Genomic DNA, 19,002 nt, shown 5'->3' with positions numbered 1-19,002 from the left:
AAGCATGGCGTGCGTGTGTTAAAGAATGCAAGTTGCACAATTTACACATTACATTCACAAAATGCGTTACGCAAAATCTGTTTGCATATTATTCGATAAATGTTAACTTGACACAAACTATGATTTTTGAGTTGTGCAGTGTGTCATGCTTGTGCCAGCTGTAAAATGTATGGCACATATGAATTATGAGCTGTCAGCAACACTGTTCTGATTAGAGGCAAGGCACTATTATCATGAAATCTCTGCTTAAATTAAATATTTTTCATGGTGAACTTAATAACTCACTTAGAAACGAGAACAGTCAATGTTTTTCAAGAGAAACTCTTCGTTCTTGTGGACATTTTGTAACTAAATAAGTGTTTCAGTGCCATCTGTATGAACAATATGAAATCTTCTCACGGCTTGTTGCTATACAAAAATATGGTTTATTGTTCTCAGTTGGCATTGTGTTTTTTGGTAAACCTGTCGCAATGGTTCCACGCAAAGGCATCGTTGCTCCTCCGTTCAGTCACTTTCTTCTTTATTCTGTCCGAGGCGAACTGGGTTTAATAACCGCTCTTCGGTATCCGACCTGCGTAGCATAACAATGCAAATATAGTCGCATCGTAGTGACATTAAAAAATAGAGCATCATGAACTTCAGTAAAAGTTTACATTGCTTATTGTGTGAACTTGTGCCCAGCTAAGCAAATAACATTCACAGTACAATGACAACACTCTGCCGAGTCATTGAAACACGATCTACAGGTTCAGCTTGTTTACTTTTTATGCACCTGTCGTCGCACACTGCACCGTAATTACCTGGCGTTAGCACAGATCTCGTGACGTAGACCTCTATTCACAATGTGCATGCAGCTGGTTAGAGTCAGTGATACCATTCTGAAAGTGACTGCTGTATGAAAGAACATCTTACTGAGAGATAACTTTGTAATGTTTGTTAGACGATCAAAGCCTGTCACTGTGAAGTCATAATCAAGCATGAATGTCAATATTGATAACTAGTGGAGAAAACATTTCGCACCAGTAGTCCGTAACAAGTGAAGTGACGTTGACTTACCCATAAATGACCTCTTCATCAGAGTCATTCATCATCGATAAGGTCGGGTTGTCCTTCAAGTGAGATTCTGGAGGAGAGAACGTTAAGATGTTTTAGCGCACTTTGCTGATGTTTTCCCACAACTACAGTAGAAATTTGTTACGAAAAAGTCATGCAGGACACAATTTTTTTGTCCGACATGCTCATGGCTTTGTTTTATCTAATAGTTTATTATATCTGTGTTTGTTTATGTGTGTAACAGAAGGTTCACCTGTATTGAGTTTACTTTTAAAAAAGAAAACGACTTAGCAGCATTAACGTGAAGGTGATTTAGCTGCTTGCTCTACAGAGTTGGCAGGTCACTCATGTTCTCTATATGGAGATGTTTACAGGTGAACTCATTTTGAAGAGTGATAATGTTATGACATATACAGATTTAGTGAAGATACAAGATTAAGATAGATATGTTGTTATGTGTCCTGTCATGGTAGCAAGACATTGATATGTTTGGAGCAGTCTCTGTGGTAGCGCTGTATGAAATTATTGTTTTGAGATAATGATTTGATTGATATGTGGGGTTTAATGTTTTAGAACTACCATATGATTATGAGAGATGCCGTAGTGGAGGGCTTACGAAATTTCGACCACCTGGGGTTCTTTAATGTTCACCCAAATCTGAGCACACGGGCCTACAGCATTTTCGTCTTCATTGAAAATGCAGCCGCCACGGCCGGGATTCGATCTTGCCACCTGCGGGTCAGCAGCCGAGTGCCTTAGCCACTAAACCACCGCGGTAGGGCTTGTTTGGGGATACAAAACATGATGTTAATGTATCCTGCAAAGTTATCACAACTCCAGGATACTCTAAGGGAATGGTTCACAACTACGAGAATTTTGTGATGTGCCAGCCCTACATTTGGTGTTGTTTATTAGTGTGTCTTTACAAAACTGTCTTTAATGCCCTATTATTTTTCTACATTACAAAAGTTGTGCAAAACTAGTTTTGAAAGAGGCGTTTCTAGAAACTTATAGCAGAGTGCCACAAATTTTTCTCTGCTATGACAGTTGTATCCTGTGTTCATTACAGTGCAGAGTTTCATGTCACAATATTGAACGTTTCCTCACCTAGAAAAGCATTTGGTGGTGGTGAGTACACATACGCCATTGTGTAGAGATAGAAGTTGAGCAACCCATAGAAAGACATAAACTCTGCCGAGCTTCCATACGTCGTCGACAGGTCGGCTACAAAGTTGTCTTCGAGGACAGAGATTCCAAACCGCATCACGGTGATGACCACACTTAGCGTCAGAACAATTAGCATCAGTGACGTCATGAACTTCAGCCGAACATCTGAAAAGAGCAAAAGATCAACTCGCAACATTGTTGCAGTGGTTTAGGTGTAGAGATGCGCTAGATTTGGATGCATAAATGAATGACTTACCAAAATAAGGCATGGATCTTAGCTCTGTGTATGCTTGAACAACGAGGTAAAGCAGATAGGCCAAGTATATTGATCCCATGGTAAAGAAGAATATCTTCAAGGCCTGCCAGAGAGATTAATTTTGAGAGAGCAGTTAAAACTGAAAATTGGGCTAACTAGATTAGATATGTAGTTACAGACAAAACTTGGCAAACATACACTTCTTTTTACAACAAAAACTTATATTCGAATCAACCATATAAGAGCTTATGAAATTGTCAGGTGCTAAGCTGATAGAAGCGGCACCTGCACTGCCTAAATGTAACAGACTGTCTCGTATACTGACCGCAAATCCCTGCGTGTCAACCTTGTAGTTGTATGTAGGGTCCCTGAGCTCGTTGTACCTTTGCCAAGAAGCGAGCACAAAAGCGGCCGTCCACAGCATGCCCACCACGAGAAGCTTGGGCAGGTAGAATGTTGCGAAGCGACGCTCGTTCTGCGTAAAATATCTTCGATATGACTCGGCACACTTGATTTTATATTTTCACACATGCATTAAGCTTTAGTACCTCAATGAAGGCACAAATATTTCTTCACATTGATTTTCCAAAGCTTTTACTTTTATTCTACCCATGTCCTTTCAGTATATGACGAGAGGTTCAACATCTCAAAGTAATAATTAGTCTACAGATTTAAAACACCTCTCTAATGCCATGGGTCTAATTCAGGCGCCTATCACTGTTAGCCCATACTAAGTATGTAGTGTCGACGTGCATATTGGATTATTGTTAAATTGATTTTAGGTCGTTTAAGAAGTGCATTTAACAGGCCAAGGGCCTGCAAGTGGCTTTTTAGAATGGTATAATACTATGTGTAACATGAGATACTGATGTATACAGTGAGTTTTGCACATTTGAAAGTTTGCTGTTGCTCAATCATCCGACTTTTGGAGTAAATGTAAACTGCAGTAACCCTTCTAAAGCTACAGAGTTATTAAGGAAAGGAGCTCCTGCTCTTTCTATTTGTTTGTATTTACTACTGTATAATATATGTATGAGCCTCCAGAAGTAGTGTCGGTGTGCATGCAGAAATGTTTCCTTGTGCTTGCATCAGCCATTGAACAGATTTTCAATATAGTAGGCGTTCTGCCGGCCATGGACTCTTAAAATTTGCAGTCGCTGATTGTTAGCTAAGGTAGGCATATTACAACACATTTTCGTTACTCATAGGGCAGCACTGCTCGGGAATTGTGCTAGTAGTTTGCTTGATCTATACTGTGTTCTTAGCATTTGCGCTGCAGTGGTAGCATGCTTTAATAGCTTGTTTGGTGCATGGTATCGTCGATACACCATAGATGTTCCTTTTCATGCATACTGTTTATTCTTCTTCTTATTGCTGCCTAAGCACTCGAGAATAAGACCCAATACTGAGGTCTAGCTGGAGCTGGGAACATTGGAAGGTATGTGAATGCACTTGGGAAAAACTGACGTTCACTGGAGATTCAAAGCGTTGCAGATTCGTTGGACGAAGAATTTTAAACGAGGGGACTTTTCTTCGTCACAGCAGTAACCGTTTTTCTTAGCAGCATTTTTAGAAGGGAGTATACAAGTTTACTTGCTTTCCATCTTCCGTTTTAAATGTGGGAGAGAGAGAGCTACGCATACATAAAGACGCTACTAAAGAATGTACAAAAACAAAAAAAAAAAGTTGGTGCCCTGAGAATTCTTGGGCAATTTCGGGTACAGCGACTTCTCGTCGCCTCACCATAGTCGGTGACATGCAAAAGCTGTCTGCAGTTTCTCACTTGGCGTATGCCGTGGTAGACGCAGAGCCAGAAAAGCAGCAGTGCACACAGGAATGAGGCCTGGAAAATAGCATCCAGCATCCCGGGTATCCAGCTGTTCACCAGCAACGACATGGGGAATACAGGGTCTGGAGTAGAGAAAGAGAAACAGTTGCATTGTGGTCTCTGCTTTGCTTCTCTTGAATTTAAACACTTGCGAGGCAACCAGAAGGCTTACAGTCTGCTGAAGTGTCTCACAGTTATAAATGTTGCTGAAGTACTTTGCACAAAATACAAGCAGGCACTGAATCGGTAGATACACGGGTGAAACCGATTTTCGAATATATAGGTGACATTTTCTCGTCAGCTTTTATAAAGTGCTATCGCATGCCTCTCTGAATTATGAAAAACAAAGCTAAAATAAAGGAGTTACAAAAACATGCTCAGAGAAATAATGTGCCCCTACTATGATTACACCGTCAATATTAGCCTGAAACATTGACTGCATTGTTTTTTTATTTACATATTCATCATTGCAGAATTTGCCTGACTCAGTTATATTATTGCATAGCATTGCAATGTGTTATCGCCATTATGGCACTGATCATCTGACTTTCATTTGAAGCTATCTTTTCTAACTTGTACTACATTGATTCGGTGTTCAGGACCTGTTGATTAAAGGGACACTAAAGGCAACTACTATTAAGTCGACATTGATTGTTGAAATAGCGGTCCAAAAAACTCGTAGTGTTACTTTTGTGGCAAGGAAGGGCCTTTTTTAAAATAAAGTCACATTTTAGTGGTCTGCATCAAGTTGGCGCTCTTCAAATTTCCCGCCTTAAGAAGCTGATCGAAGGATCGACTTAAGTCACTGCTACCGTGCACAACATTGCCCGGCTTTACTGTGCTAGTAGCAGCAGACCGAAAGCAGCGGGAGCCATAGCAGCAACAACGGCCATTGATCAATTTCCCGCCATTGGCTTCGGGATTACAAACATTTTTTGTCTCAACTGCGTCTCGCTAGATGGCACCACCTGTCCTGTGTAACACGTGAAAATTGAATTCTCGAATCAATCGCGCCATTCCCCCTAGTAACGTCTGGCGGGGTTTTTTTTCCATGAATCAAACAGAAACAAACAAGCAGCATTTTATTGTGTCTCTTGATGTACGGAAGGTTCTTTATTTAGTGCGGTTAGACCGATTACTAGTGATTAATTGTAGGCGGTCCATCAGATGCCATCGTGATCACTTTGAAAATGTACTACTGCGGCGCTTGTGTTCTTCCGCATTTACCTTAATTTCTCGGTAAGTAGGTTGCTGCTGTTGATAATATTATTGTTCTAGATGTTGTCATACATTGAGTTTTCACTCTGACGTAAATTCTTATTTGACTTTAGTGTCCCTTTAAAAACATGGCCACAACAAAGTGCTGATTTTGTTTCGCTTTCTTCCCTTATTGCGATAGCAATTATACAGACAGTCTCAAAATGTTGTTGCCATTGCCGTTATGTCACGTATAAAGTTTAAATTGATAAGATCCCCCAGCGAATCGTACATTCTACCCGCGGGTAACACCTCACCCATGGGGGCAATCAACGCAGCTGAAGCAGAGGTGAAACAAGCCGGCCCATCCCCGTCGCTCCGAGGCACATTGGATAAGATCCCCTCACCTGTTGGATTGACCGTCGAATGCTCAAGAAGAGAATAATTCCTTGTACTCGTCTTCAACGAGCGTGAAAAGACGTGAGGGTTGGGTGGAGGAGGGGAGGGGTTTCTGTAGGAGCATATGCGTCCTTTAATTTTACGAGTGCGGTCGTTGCTGGTGCGTGGGTTATCTATCAGCGGGCGTCTCGCATACCCTTGTACGTGCTGCGCTCTCAACGCGAAGAGACAGTGTGAAAAGTGCGCTTGGAGTAGCCATATTCTTTTACACTAACGTTTCGTAAAGTTGCATTAGATCGCACCCAAAGAGTTAGCTGCCAGCCTCACATCGTATAACATTACATATGGTGGTTTTGGGACGTTAAACCCCACACATCAATCAATTGTATAACATTACAACTTGTAGATATCGCATTCAGTGCTTCACCCTTGCAATGAAACTGTGACTTTTTTCCAAAAAAAAAAAAAAGCTTTTGGGGGCAGAGAGGGCAGGTTTAACATTAACTGTTGATAATAATGATCGTAATGATATGCACTACATTAATGCAGTGCAGTGGCAGTTGCAGTTCTGTATGTATGCAAGAGAAAAAAATACCTTAAAGTATGTGGATAAGCTGCAAACATTGCGACAACCGTTAAATGAAGTGGAACACCGAATTCATGTTTATTGAATGATTACCTGTAATATATCGAAATCATTGTGGTATGTTGAATTGCCAGGGATACCTTTTTATTGGGCATTTAGTGTCATGAACACTTTTCTGCTTACTAATTTTGTTTAGCCTCTGTGACCTATAAAGGGGCCCTGCAACACTTTTTCAGCATGGTCAGAAAGCGCTGCCGATCGGTAGTCAAGGCTCCAGAGAACACGCGAGCGAAACATTATAGTGCAGCACGCAGTCTAGAATTTACACTTCTCAAAGTCAGTGAAAAAGCGCTCCCACTTCTCCTATAGTCGCTACAATATACTCAGTTTACCACGCCATAGACCCAAAATCATGACCATTGGCCGATTTTGAGCATCGTGGGCTGCCTAACTGCTGTGCCTGTCGCGGGAAGTCGCCACATGATCGGGACCACACCTAGTGGTAACCATGCGTTCAAGATAGTTATAATAATAAATGAAAGGTCAAGTTCGTGACGCGTGCATGACGTAGCTTCGTTCCCCTGTGCCATTCCTCCCTGTTCGGCTTCCAGTGCGTTCATCGGGGAGAGAGAAGTGAAAAAGCAATTGCAGCGTGTGGGGAGTCCATGATTCCGCTCGTACTTGACAAATTCAACAAATTTTTGTGGTGGCAGATTCATGAGGCAATGAACCATTCGATGGTTACATAAAACAGTGCCGCAGGGCCCCTTTAAAAGGTAATTTCTGTGTGCCAGCTACTGATCACTACTTACTCGATCAGTATAACACCCTGTCCTCCCCCCTACCACTCCTTTGGATCTGTACATGATATACAGAGGGAATTTAATAGGAAGGGAAGTGACAGACGTATTTTATAGTACTTGTCCTACAACCAGTTTGTAGAAGGAGCAAGATAAATAGAGGTGTGAATGAAGAAAGGGGCAGTGGACGCAGCCTTGCAGTCGGCCCAACTGCCATGTACCGTTGTGCAACAGCAGGCATGGCAGGAGGATGGACATCCACTTCTGTTCAATGGACCAGTCTCGGAAGACGAACCTCCGTAGTGTGTGCGCGAACCAACACTGCAAGCATGTGTCATGAACAGAACTTTGATGAACCCGAAAATTTTTGCAAGAATACAATGCATATATGATGTCATTAATATATGAATGAATATGAATGTCTAGCTGCATTGCTTTTTCTTCAGCAATGTGCAAAGCAGTGGTGTGACTAACGTACTGGTGAGACTGACAAGGTGATTTTGCCATGAAAACATGTGTCGTACGCTGCATCAGGCATTTAAAATTTCACACTTGGGGTCTCTTCTGAGCAGGGGCCAAGCCAATGTGTTTTTTCTTTAAGAAAGTCAAAGCTACCTCTGAAAACTGTTTGTGATTGCTGAAAAAAACAAAAGCAGCTTTGTCTGAATTATGTAGCATCAACAGTAAATTGCTGGGAATTACAAAACTTTACCGGTGTCACAGTATTATCTGTATTAAACGGACACTAAAGGGGGGGCAATGATTTGGTTCAGATTTGTTAACTACTGACACTCTGCAAACTCTGATGCCATATGTTTCACTATCATAATTTCATTATTAGCAGAAAAAAATCCAGGTTTTGTTTTTAAATTTTGCGCCAGAAGCCCCGCACGTGGCGTAAGAAATTTCGAAATGTATTTTCCGTGTTTTCGTGGCATCGACTCGATGAAATTTTCTGAAACTTCTGCAATGTACTTAATTTTTTCCGATTAAACGCTATGTAGGACCTAGTAGACGCCTTGAAAATTTCTTGAGTCATGGTGTTTAGTGCGAGAATTTCTAGGTGGTGTTTCCACCTGCATTTTTCTTTTCGCGCATTTTCTCCCCTACTAAGCGTCGTGTCGCGGTGATAGTGGTGTTTGTGTGTTGAGATTGAGAAATCGTACTATACTAATATGTAAAAAGTCGTTTTGTTCTTTGGTTTACAAGTCCTAGTGCGATAAAATCTCACATTAACGAGGCCCACCATGGCATCGATGACTGTGAAAGTTCACCAGGAGTGCCTATGTAATGGCAATCTCATTGCAAAAACATTCAAATGCATGTATGCAAGCATTTTTTTTTTTTGGCCTGATGTAGGCACTGATGTCAGCCTACGGAAATATACATGGCAACTATATATGCTATATACCTCGTCCCTAAACGATGTGGTAGAAAGCTACTTGTTGCATCTCATAAATTGGATTCTTGAAAAAAAAATAGCATGTGTTACTTTTTTTTGTAGTGAGTTCTGACTTTCCAAGTATGACTTTGTTTAGAGAGACACATTTACTCTTTTTGAGTCCCATGACACTTCCAAAAGGAGTAATGGTGATAAAAGAGAATTGTGTACATGGAGATTGAGAACTCGTAAGTCAGAGTAAACGACCTTTTCTTTTTTTTCTAGCGTGCACACAGAAAAGGCGGGGGCGCAAAGTCTGTCTCATACATTGGCTTAATATGGAGGGATGGGGGTGCACTGTGACAAACGTTCGCCTTCGAACTTCCTCCTGAGCACCCTAATGAGAAACCTGTGCACCCCAAATGCGTGCACTTCACGCATAAAAGTTGACTATCCACACGTAAGACTGAATAACAGTTGCGCTGGACTTACCGTCACAAAGAACGTTGCGAGTAGGAAGATGAACCGGAACCATATCTCCAGCTGAGTAAACGATGCGTTGTAGCTCTTGTACTGAAAAGCAAGATGCATCATGTTCACTTTTGGGGAAATTTGCGAGTGCAGATGGCGTGAGCTAATTAAGACAACATTATGCTAAACCTCAGAGTGCCAAATAATTTAGGGTTGTAAGTCAAGGTGACAACTGGTAAACTTACGTGAAATGTGACGTCGTCTATGTGGTACTTCTCGTCGATGGTCTCCAGACCGTAGAATGTGACAGTCAGCAAATATCGAGAGTAATCCAAGAAACCCAAATGTAGGACTGTGAAGGCATCGCAGACCTGCGATTTTTCGCAACTGTAGATGAAAACTTGAAAGGTGCACATGCACATTTTGCTCAGAAAGCATGGGCTTTATATATCACAGATTAACAAAAAAAAAAAAAAACGCAATCTGTGACGATTTGTAAGTGTCAGCCTCGCCATTACATCTGGAGTTTTTGGCATCATTTATCCGATGCCAGCTATTGATTACTAAAAAATATACACAATAGCGAACGAATGCCTTGTTTGGAAACTTTTAAAGACTCGTAGAGAAAAAATCCTGTGACAACATTTAGTGATGCCATCATACCTCCGCACATTGGCTACGAAGTTATTGAAAGAAAAAAAGGACTTCTGTGTTCATTAAATTTTCTTCAATTAAGCTAAGCCAGGACGCAATTTAACTTTTTTCTAAATAGACCATACAAACATTAGTTAATGTCGCGCTAGTTGTTGCAAACATGAACCTTGTGCTAATCATCATTGTTAACTTCTGACAACCGTGATGCAGCGACACATGTAAATCCTTGCCTCTCCACTGCTTCCTTATTTTTTTTCTTTTCACAGAACAGCTGTTCCCTTTTCGCTCATACTGTTCGTCACAGCACAACCCCCTTCCCCCAACACACACGATTTCTCTCACCCACGTGTCTAATGTTGCCCTCTCCCCCTTCTTCGTTAGGATGGACGAAATCGTGCGAAGCGTAGACACGCTAGCGCTAAGTAAATCAGTTTTGTTCTAGCCTTGAGGAAGAAAAGTCCGCTTGTCGAAATGTCAGCTTTATGTAACCCCTGTTTGCGAATTTTTTCATCATCATACGCCTGTAACACGGGTTACAACAGGTCACATCACGAGAACAGCAACAAAGGTGCCATACTTGCCTTCTTCGAGCAGATGAGTTGGCGGACCCGTATGTGTGGCCGTGAAGTGCCGTAGATGTTGACAACGTGACCCTTACTAGTGATGCCCTGAATGTTGACCTCTAGGTGGAACGCTTTCCGAAACGTCTCGTCTTCTGCAGAGAAAGAGATGGAGAGAGCAGCGTCACATGTAAAAACACAGCACGCTTCACCAGGCATCAGTTACAAAAGGTAACACGCTGATCTCGATCGTGCAAGAAAGCATAGAGATATGAGCTTCGTCAAGAGTTTAAATCATTGTCAAATAAATTTGATATATATTTAGACTTTATATAGGAAAGGGTGAGGTCAAGTCGCTAAAATACTTTAAAATGGCTGTGACTTTTCTTACGGAGAGCTAGCTGTCGTGTGTACAAGGAGTCTGCTTCTCATGCAGCTAATTCTGTTTTTTAATGAACATAGAAATTGCACACTTCTGACACCTCGCAATTTACTTCCTCTGAAACAATTCACAATAAAAGATAGAAGGTGTCAAGCAAATAGAATTTTTCTTATTGTTATTGCTCAGGGGCGGCGCCTGGATTTCTCTACTGGGGGAAGGGGGAGTCAGGCATTCAGGAAGGCATTCGCTCCCCCTCCCCATACCCTCCATTATTTTTCCTTTGCATGTAAGGACTTTTTACCAAACTGTGAACTGTGTGGTAACATTCAATCCTTTTAAAACAGTCTGGAAAGCGTTGTTATTACATGGCACTGCGCCCATGCGCTGTCTGATTGAAGACTTTAGCTGGCTCGTAAATACATGTGTTGACTATTTCATGACATCACAGCTACTCACCGTCCTCCTCCTTGGTGGTGATTTGTGCAATGATCCAGAGCTGCTGGCTGTACGCTGACAGCGGTGGAGTCTTTAATACAAATGGCCCCGTCTGAAAACATTAAAACGAGTTTTACAGTGGGCTCCCGTAGTTTTAACAAGACCATTTGTTGGCCTAGTTGGTACTTGCTTAACGACATAATTTAGCTGCAAAAAAGCACATACCTGGAGCAAATAAACACACAACAATCGTTCTTGTTGTTGTGTGGTTGTTTGCTCTGGGTATGTGTTTTTTCGTGGCTATATCATCTCCCGTAGTTGTTGCTGGCAACAAAGCGCAAAATACATTCAGTGCCTCGCTGCAAGTGTTTTATTACTCGTGTACATGTATGTCGTAATGGTTCACGTTATATGGAGTTGTTGCACTTTTGGTGTCAAGTGAAATGTTATACCGAGTTGTTCACTCTTACTCTGTCTCACCTGTTACGTATAGCATACTCGTTACTATGTATGCCATAATACTTTTTCGGAGTAGTATTTCCTTTACATTACGCATATGTATTTCTCTGTGCGCTATATACAACTTGCTAGTATAGCCTCTTTAAAGCCAGTAAGTGTGTATGTAACTGCGATCATACTCGACTACCTTAGCTTAACAGTGGGTGTCTGAGACTCTCTTCTAAAGAAGTCAACCATTCCAGACATCTATAACCACCAGTGTCGGGTTCTTTAGAACTACATGTATGTGTATAGCCTTCCCACATGTTAATGGGAGTCTGCTCTTTCCATATGTTTAGAACCTGGGCAACTAGTCGAGAGCTTGCGCGTGGATGAAAATAGTGAGTACTAGGGCTAGCGAGGAGCAAAACGTCCCCTCAGAGCAAAACTTTGTCTGTTCCATCGATTTTCCCAACAATGGATTTCGTCAAATTTATCTTGATACCTTTGAGCCGTTACTGTTTGCTTGCACTATTCTCTGTCCTGCTTCTTCTTACCGCTCGTCCGCAATCATCAGCAACACACTACATTGCTGATGGAGTGGTAATTAGGATGTGGCAGCAAGATTAACTAGAATATTGTCCCAAAGCTAATGGAGGGAGTTGTACAAGAGCAATACTGGTGCAAGGAAGAACGTAAAAGAAAAGAATGTTGCTTTGTATAAGCCTGGCCTTACAGCTCTTCAGCGCAGAAAGCAAGATGCCTCAATACTTGAAGGCATGCTAATTAAGTTTCCGACTGTACGTGCGCTGGTGTGTCAAAAGTTGTGAATCATATAGACACGCGCCTTATCTCTCTCTCGGGGTCCTATTCCTCTTGCCCACGTTTTGGGCAGAGGAATAGAAATTTGACAGTCTCCATTCTCCTTGTCTTCTCTTTCAGTTCTGTTGCCTTGCACATGATTAGACGTTTCTTATCGGACACTCAACAATGTTGATTGCGACTGGAACGATAAGAGTGCGATTGGCGCTCGGCCCTTGCAAATAGAAAGTGTCTCAATAACCTCCTATGAGAATCTTCTCATTGCAAGCACGTGTATCTACAAAGCGCAAGGGGCCCGACTGGAGTTGCTCAATCTCGGGCGTCCTTAGTTTAGCTGCGCATTTGAAGTAGATAAATCGCGAAGTCAAAAGGATAGCTTGCTCTGCATTAAGTCTCGAGTATGTGCAAGTCGAGGCCACTTACCGCCATGTTGAGTTTGGTGGCGTTTTCTCCCGGCGTGCCTAGCTCGGACGCGGAGCGCACCACGGTGGTGGTGATGGGTGGCCCCGCGAGCCCGATGAACAGGCAGAGGCATAGGCAGGCGAAAAACACCAGGAACATGACGACGAATTCCCGCTTGTGCATGGTGTACAGCCGCATCTGCACCGACCTGCGCCGCCAAGCCAAATAATTGCAGCATTTATGTAATCTAGGAGGGTCGGGGGATCAGCACGCACGCAAAACACACGCACAGACACTTCTTTCACGTGGTTTGGGGAAGCCAAAATAGGTAGCGCAGCGTGCGAAATTTCGAACGCTGAGTTTCAAGGAACCGCCTAAGCAGCTTACCACTGTGCAATGCCATACAGTATGGCGGAACCAAGTGAGTTAGGCGGAACGCACGCGTCTTTAAACGTGCCGAGTTTTCTTGCAAGCCACGCTGCGTGCTTACGCAGCGTTTTTTTTTTGCTCCCACAACAAGATATGTACAACGAAACTGACAAGATATGTGCAATAAAAATGAAAATAATTTTTATTTTGTAAAGGGTGCTTTGCTCACTGCTACATTGTATGCGGCAAAGCCATATGTGTATGTTTTTTTTCACGTAGAGCGGGCTTTGCCTCATTATGACCCTTTCTGCGGCGAAGCCAGATATTGAAAGCGTTTGTATTGGCATTGTAACACGGGAGAATGTCGTAGAATGGTGCTACACATGCATAATTAGAGACGCGCCGATCTCTATTTTTTCTTAGAGGCGAAGCACCTTAGGGCGTAAGCTCATTTGCTTGAGTGCGCGACAGTTATTTCTTATAGAGACGTCTTTGGAGCACCGAGTTGGCCAGCAGCAGTTCCGGTAGCAAAGTAGCAAAACCGAAAGCACGGATGAATAAATCGCAAGTAGCGTAAGCGCAAGGCGTGTGCCAGCAAACAGCCAACGCGAACTTGTGACGTAAGTTTGCTTTCCGGCCGCGTTAGTTTTTCCGTCGCGAGGGGCTCTGCATCTCGCTCAGTCGCGTGGCATGCACTTTAAAAAATTATTTTAAATTTGTTTTGGGCCATATTTTTCCCTTTATACCCCGCCACAGCGGCTTAGTGGCTGAAGTACTCGATTGCTGACCCGCAGGTCGCGGGTTCGAATCCCAGCTGCGGCGGCTGCATTTCCGATGGAGGCGGAAATTTTGTAGGCCCGTGTGCTCAGATTTGGGTGCACGTTAAAGAACCCCAGGTGGTCAAAATTTCTGGAGCCCTCCACTACGGCGTCTCTCATAATCATATGGTCGTTTTGGGACGTTAAACCCCACATATCAATCTATCAATCAATCAAATCAGTATTTTCCCTTTATATTTTGAGGATGTTGTGCTTGTCTCTAGATGAATCTACCTCACTTATTATTTTGCCTTAAACATTTTGTGTCAGTGCTCCTTTATTTTTTCATGTACTCACTTACTCATTTGATCACCTTATGTGTCATGGCCGTCACGTCATGAGGCAGCACGCTTCTGTGAAGCGAAAACAAAACTATGTGCTGGCAGGCCAATTTAGTATATTTTTTCGGGCGCTATAGGGTGCTTACAAGTATATGTTCGAGTGTTTAAATGCATATGACCCTCACTTAACGCAAATAAAAGTAAATATACATGATTACAGTGCTCCTTTAAAGGGCCGCGTGTTGAAGTTGCTTTCTCGTGGTTCTATACGTGGTGGTAGCTCCCTTCTTCATTTAATAAAACTATAGAAAAAGGTACGCCAGACGGTCGCTGGATCCATCACTGTTTGCAAGCTCCGCATTTCACCATTCGCGCTTCGGGTGGCATGCGTAACCGGGTATGCACGTTGCGCGGGATTAAGTGGCTGACTGCGTAAGTGGCTCGGTGCCCTGCAATACATCACGAAATGATGTAGCGGAAAGTGTTTTGCGGTGCCCCGAGCTGGTTTTCCTCGTTCCTCCATGTTTACACAAGACGGTGCTTTTTGCTCCTGAAAAGCGTGCTTTGCCTCACTAGTACCGTGTTTGGGGCGAAGCCAAGTTGTTTGATTTTTTTTGTTTTTGTTTTGTAAGCATGCTTTGCCTCTATTTTATTCTTTATGCGGTGAAGCCAGAGTTTCAAAACACGAAGACGTGAGCTCGCGTGCGAATAGTGTCTGTGCGTGCTAGTTGCGCGGCAAGAATTGTCTCCAATACAACACACAAATGAGCGAAATTGCGTGACGCACGAAAGTCCTGACGCGCACCCAGCTTTTCGAGGCGAAAGCAGTACTTGCCTTGCCGTTAATGTGTGTGCAGTGAAGCCAAACAATTCAGAACTTTGCTTTGTAAGACGTGTTCTACCTCATAACTACTGGCTATGCGGCAAAGCCAGAGTATCAGTGTTCATTTGAGCGTGAGAGACAGTGCCTGTGTGCGCGTGTCTGAAGTGTGCTTGCTGTGTTGAAACCTATCTGGCCGTGCATCTGAACAAGTAGGGCACATACCGAGAAAACAGTTTTGCCGCGCAAACTCAACAGTGTGCTTTTATTTCGAGGCGAATAAGCCAATCGCCACGAATGCTTTTTTTCCCTTCGTCTGATTGTTTTACAAGGCAATATGAATTCTGTAAGTTAAGCGACTTCGTCACTTAGTTGTGTACTACCGTAGCAGGTAATTGCAGCACCTGACAAGGCACTCGAAGCTTTAACATGAAAGTCAATATGCGCGTAAATTACTCAATCCCCGGCTGAAAATTACTGACGTGCACCTAGAAGGATGCGAATAGATCACTCTACTTCGTCGCTTCGGTGCATTCGCCTCCCTGGATGAGAGTGTCAAGAGTCCAGTTCACTCACTCGCCACATCATCAGTTACATTCGTTCTGTGAAGCGTTCAGGCTGTAACTTACCATTCACTTGCGCAATGTCGAGCTCGCACGCATCGACTAAATGTTTGTCAGAACGTTGGCTAGACCCACATTCCTTGTACTTGTTGTTTGATGCCTTATTCTCGTCGCATCGAGCCTCCGTTTCCCCATCAACACTCAAAAGACGCAGGTTCGATATCAGCCGCTGTGGTCGAATTTCAGCGAAGACGAAATGCCGTTAGCTCGTGTTACAGCGTGATTCGAGTGCGCGTTAAATAACCGCTGTCAGTCGAAACTACCCGGAGTCTTTCGCTACGGCAGCTCTCATAGTTTGAGTAGCTTTTAAAAACATTTAATCATGAACTTCTGTATTGTTTAGGTAGCACTACGTCAGACATACATCACTATACCGTACGGCGTAAGCTATCACGCTAGTTACAATACTACCGAAGCCATCGGTATATGTCGATTCGCTAACGTTTAAAAACTGCATTACTTCCGCTGGTTAGTAATACCTGTTATTATCGTTGTTAGTAAAGCTTGTTAGACAGACTAATGCATTCGCCTGACGCGGTGTTCGTCGTGAATGCTGCAAACCTAAGCATCCGTTTCGAAATGATCTCGATATGTCGGTTATTTTCCAGTGACGCGATAGTTTACTTGCGCATTGTTCCGGGGCCCATCTACCTTATCGACCGCTGTTGCAACCTGTCCATACCAGCTGTGCTTTGAGCGGTAATTTATGGCGCTCCTCCCCGCCCCTCCGCGAACCGATCCAGCTGGAGGCCGAGCGAGATAACTGGACAAGCGAGTCATCTCGGTAATGTAGGACGACAAGGCACGCTACAGAAAGCTGGCTACTTTCACTGACGAGATAGCCGCGAGCGCCTCTAGTTACGACGCAACAACGAACGATGAAAATCTCGCGTTGTATTAGCGGCGAAAATGACGACCGCTGCCCGTGAGTGGCACCTTTGAAACGCCGTATGTCCCATTGTCGTTTCGTTCACCACGCAGTGTACAAAATAAATCGAAGCAAAACCAACATAAGCGGGGTCGTTTAGTGCCATCGAAAAGTGCCTAGCATCACCGGACCTATGCGTGATCATTACGAAAGAGGAAGCGCTGCCTTCGGACTGTAGCTCAGGCAGACCACTGTACGACATACTGAGTGTTTCTGAATGCGTGAGTATGTGCGCGTCGAGGATTCATTCGTGGTTTCATTACCGTTCTTTTCATATCTCGTCTTTCAGTTCCCTTTTCCTCGACGAGTGGTATCGAAACGGGCATATTAATTGCTGCTTGCTCAACCTCACTGTCCGATTGTTTTATCTATCTCAAAGTAAACGCAGTTTGGTGACATTTGTCGAGTTCCCACAGGTTTTTAAGCGCGGCTTCGTTGAGCTAAACTTCTGGCAACGCGAACGAGGTGTACAATGTGGCCTCCTGTTGATCCCTGTTGCGTACGTAGATTCTATCTATACACAAGAGGTGCAAGCGGTCTATATATACGGGTCCAGCACTTGCCGAGTGGATCGCGCGCTATTAGCCCTTCGCGTCTCTGCCGGCACAACGAACCGCGCGGAAAAGCGGCGCACTTTTTTTTCCCCCGTCCGCGAAGTTGGCCGGCTGGCAAGCCAGCCAGCAGGCGCGCGCGCGATTGCTACAGAGCCGATCCGTTAGGTGTACGTACGAGTATGAAGCTCGAGCTGAACGCGCACGTACGCTTGGAGTCGCGGACGTGCCTACCTTTCGCACCGGTCATGGTAGTAGGCGGGGGCGATGAACTTGCCGAACTGGCTGCAGAAGAAGCCGAAATGGGAGAGCATGTAGCGCGTCTTGAGTCTCCAGCTGGCCCAGTTGAAAGAGCGGCCCGCCGGCTGACCGCTGGGATAAGGCATGGCTCGCTAGCGCCGCCGCGCCTGGCGACGAAGGGAACGACGGCACCTCCTCGGAACGGGAGACGCGCCTTCTGCGCAGCAGCGCCCGAGATGGGCGCGCTCATCCGACGCCGCCTTTTTTTTTTCACGATTCCCCAACCGGCGCCGCGGTGGCCTTTAGGTGCAAGAGTGCTCCTCTGCGGTGGCGTTTTGTCGCCAGCAGTGGCGGGCGAGGGTGACACAAGAGTTCACTGTGCACTCTCTTGATGAGAGAGAGAGATAGGGATCCGCCCAGCTTCCCTCCTCTTTTCCCTTATCCCCTCCTTCTCCCTACGTCTTCCATGATCGCGCTCATGCGGGCTTCTCCCCATCCTTCTCTGTTTTCAAGTGCGTGCGTCCGATCGCGTGCCTGCGTGCGTTCGCGCTTATAGCTGTGTGTGCGGTTCATCTCTGATCACTTGCTGACACAAGCAGACATCGCTTCCCCCTCCTCTATCTTTCGATTCCTCCTCGCTCTTTACGCAGCCTCTCCGCTGGGTATTGGTATAGCCGCTGATCGCGCATGGCGGGTCAATACGTCGGCGCCTGCGCCGTTCAGTTCGCGTGCGCGGGCTCAGCGGGCCTTACAATTTGGCCGACAGCGCCGGGCGTTACATATTCTCGCATCGCACGGCGGTTCAGTCCTGAAAACAGCGTGGCTATAGTGGTCTGTAGTGATCTATAGGAACGTTTGTCTGGGGCGTCACATTGCGTCTCAATCGCTTGTGTTTGGAGGCGTGGGGAGAACAGCGAGACGTATGTTTATATAGCAACTAATTAATGGGTGGGTTTCCTGTGCTCACTTCTTGAACCTTGTACAGAGATGAAACGCTGAACTTTCCGCCACAAGGTACTGTGATGAAAAACGAGCCAGCCTCCGGTAAAATATTTTATTTTAGCGTATATACAACGAAGCAATTGGGAGAGAAAAAAAAGAAAATAAGACAGTGCAGACAGCTATTGTTACACCTATTTTTTGTGCTGGGTGTCTTATGCAGTACACAGAAATTATAAGAAACGCAACAATTAACGGGACAACGGTCGTGCAATGCGGCGAAGTTCTGTTGGATAGGTACGCAAACATTGTCGCAGGTGCCGACTTCACACCTGCCACTCTCCCGATTTGCCCAGGGTACTCTGAAATTTTGTGAAGTTTCCTGGTTTTAAGGGCACGGCCAAAAATTTACCGAAGAACAGAGCTAGTGCTACGCTGAAAAAACAACAATAACAAAAAAAAAAACTGACACATCCACCTAAATTTTTCTGATCGCGTGTATGTCACTTTTGCCGCAGTACTTTGGTATCATGAGGAGAAGCGCATTAACAAGCATGGGATTTTTGTCATGGGGCACAGAAGGCATTGCCCGTTAATTAAGC

At 44.2% G+C, this 19,002-nt stretch overlaps 1 protein-coding gene across 1 annotated transcript; it reads right to left on the bottom strand.

The window, feature by feature from the left end:
• Positions 1-402: 402 nt before the first annotated feature.
• Positions 403-17,738, bottom strand: LOC119174532 (transmembrane protein 181). Its single transcript, XM_075895495.1, has 13 exons — positions 17,456-17,738; positions 12,853-13,039; positions 11,191-11,281; positions 10,374-10,507; positions 9,384-9,509; positions 9,160-9,240; positions 7,508-7,607; positions 4,260-4,387; positions 2,802-2,951; positions 2,477-2,579; positions 2,161-2,385; positions 1,057-1,123; positions 403-571 (listed from the first exon to the last, which is right to left on the bottom strand). Exons 1-13 carry the CDS (start codon positions 17,605-17,607, stop codon positions 505-507), a joined length of 1,611 nt encoding a protein of 536 aa, XP_075751610.1. The 5' UTR covers positions 17,608-17,738; the 3' UTR covers positions 403-504.
• Positions 17,739-19,002: the final 1,264 nt, after the last annotated feature.

The sequence above is a fragment of the Rhipicephalus microplus genome, chromosome 5, assembly GCF_043290135.1.
Source record: "Rhipicephalus microplus isolate Deutch F79 chromosome 5, USDA_Rmic, whole genome shotgun sequence".
In the NCBI taxonomy this organism is placed as follows: Eukaryota; Metazoa; Arthropoda; class Arachnida; order Ixodida; family Ixodidae; genus Rhipicephalus; species Rhipicephalus microplus.
This window is presented reverse-complemented; position numbering and strand designations above follow the sequence as displayed.

Coding starts and splice junctions, on each gene's coding strand:
- LOC119174532 (XM_075895495.1), bottom strand. CDS start 17,607: ATGCCTTATCCCAGCGGTCAGCCGGCGGGCCGCTCTTTCAACTGGGCC. Junction 2,580..2,801: donor TTGACACGCAGGGATTTGCG/GTCAGTATACGA, acceptor TCTCTCTGGCAG/GCCTTGAAGATATTCTTCTT. Junction 2,386..2,476: donor AAGATCCATGCCTTATTTTG/GTAAGTCATTCA, acceptor TGCTCTTTTCAG/ATGTTCGGCTGAAGTTCATG.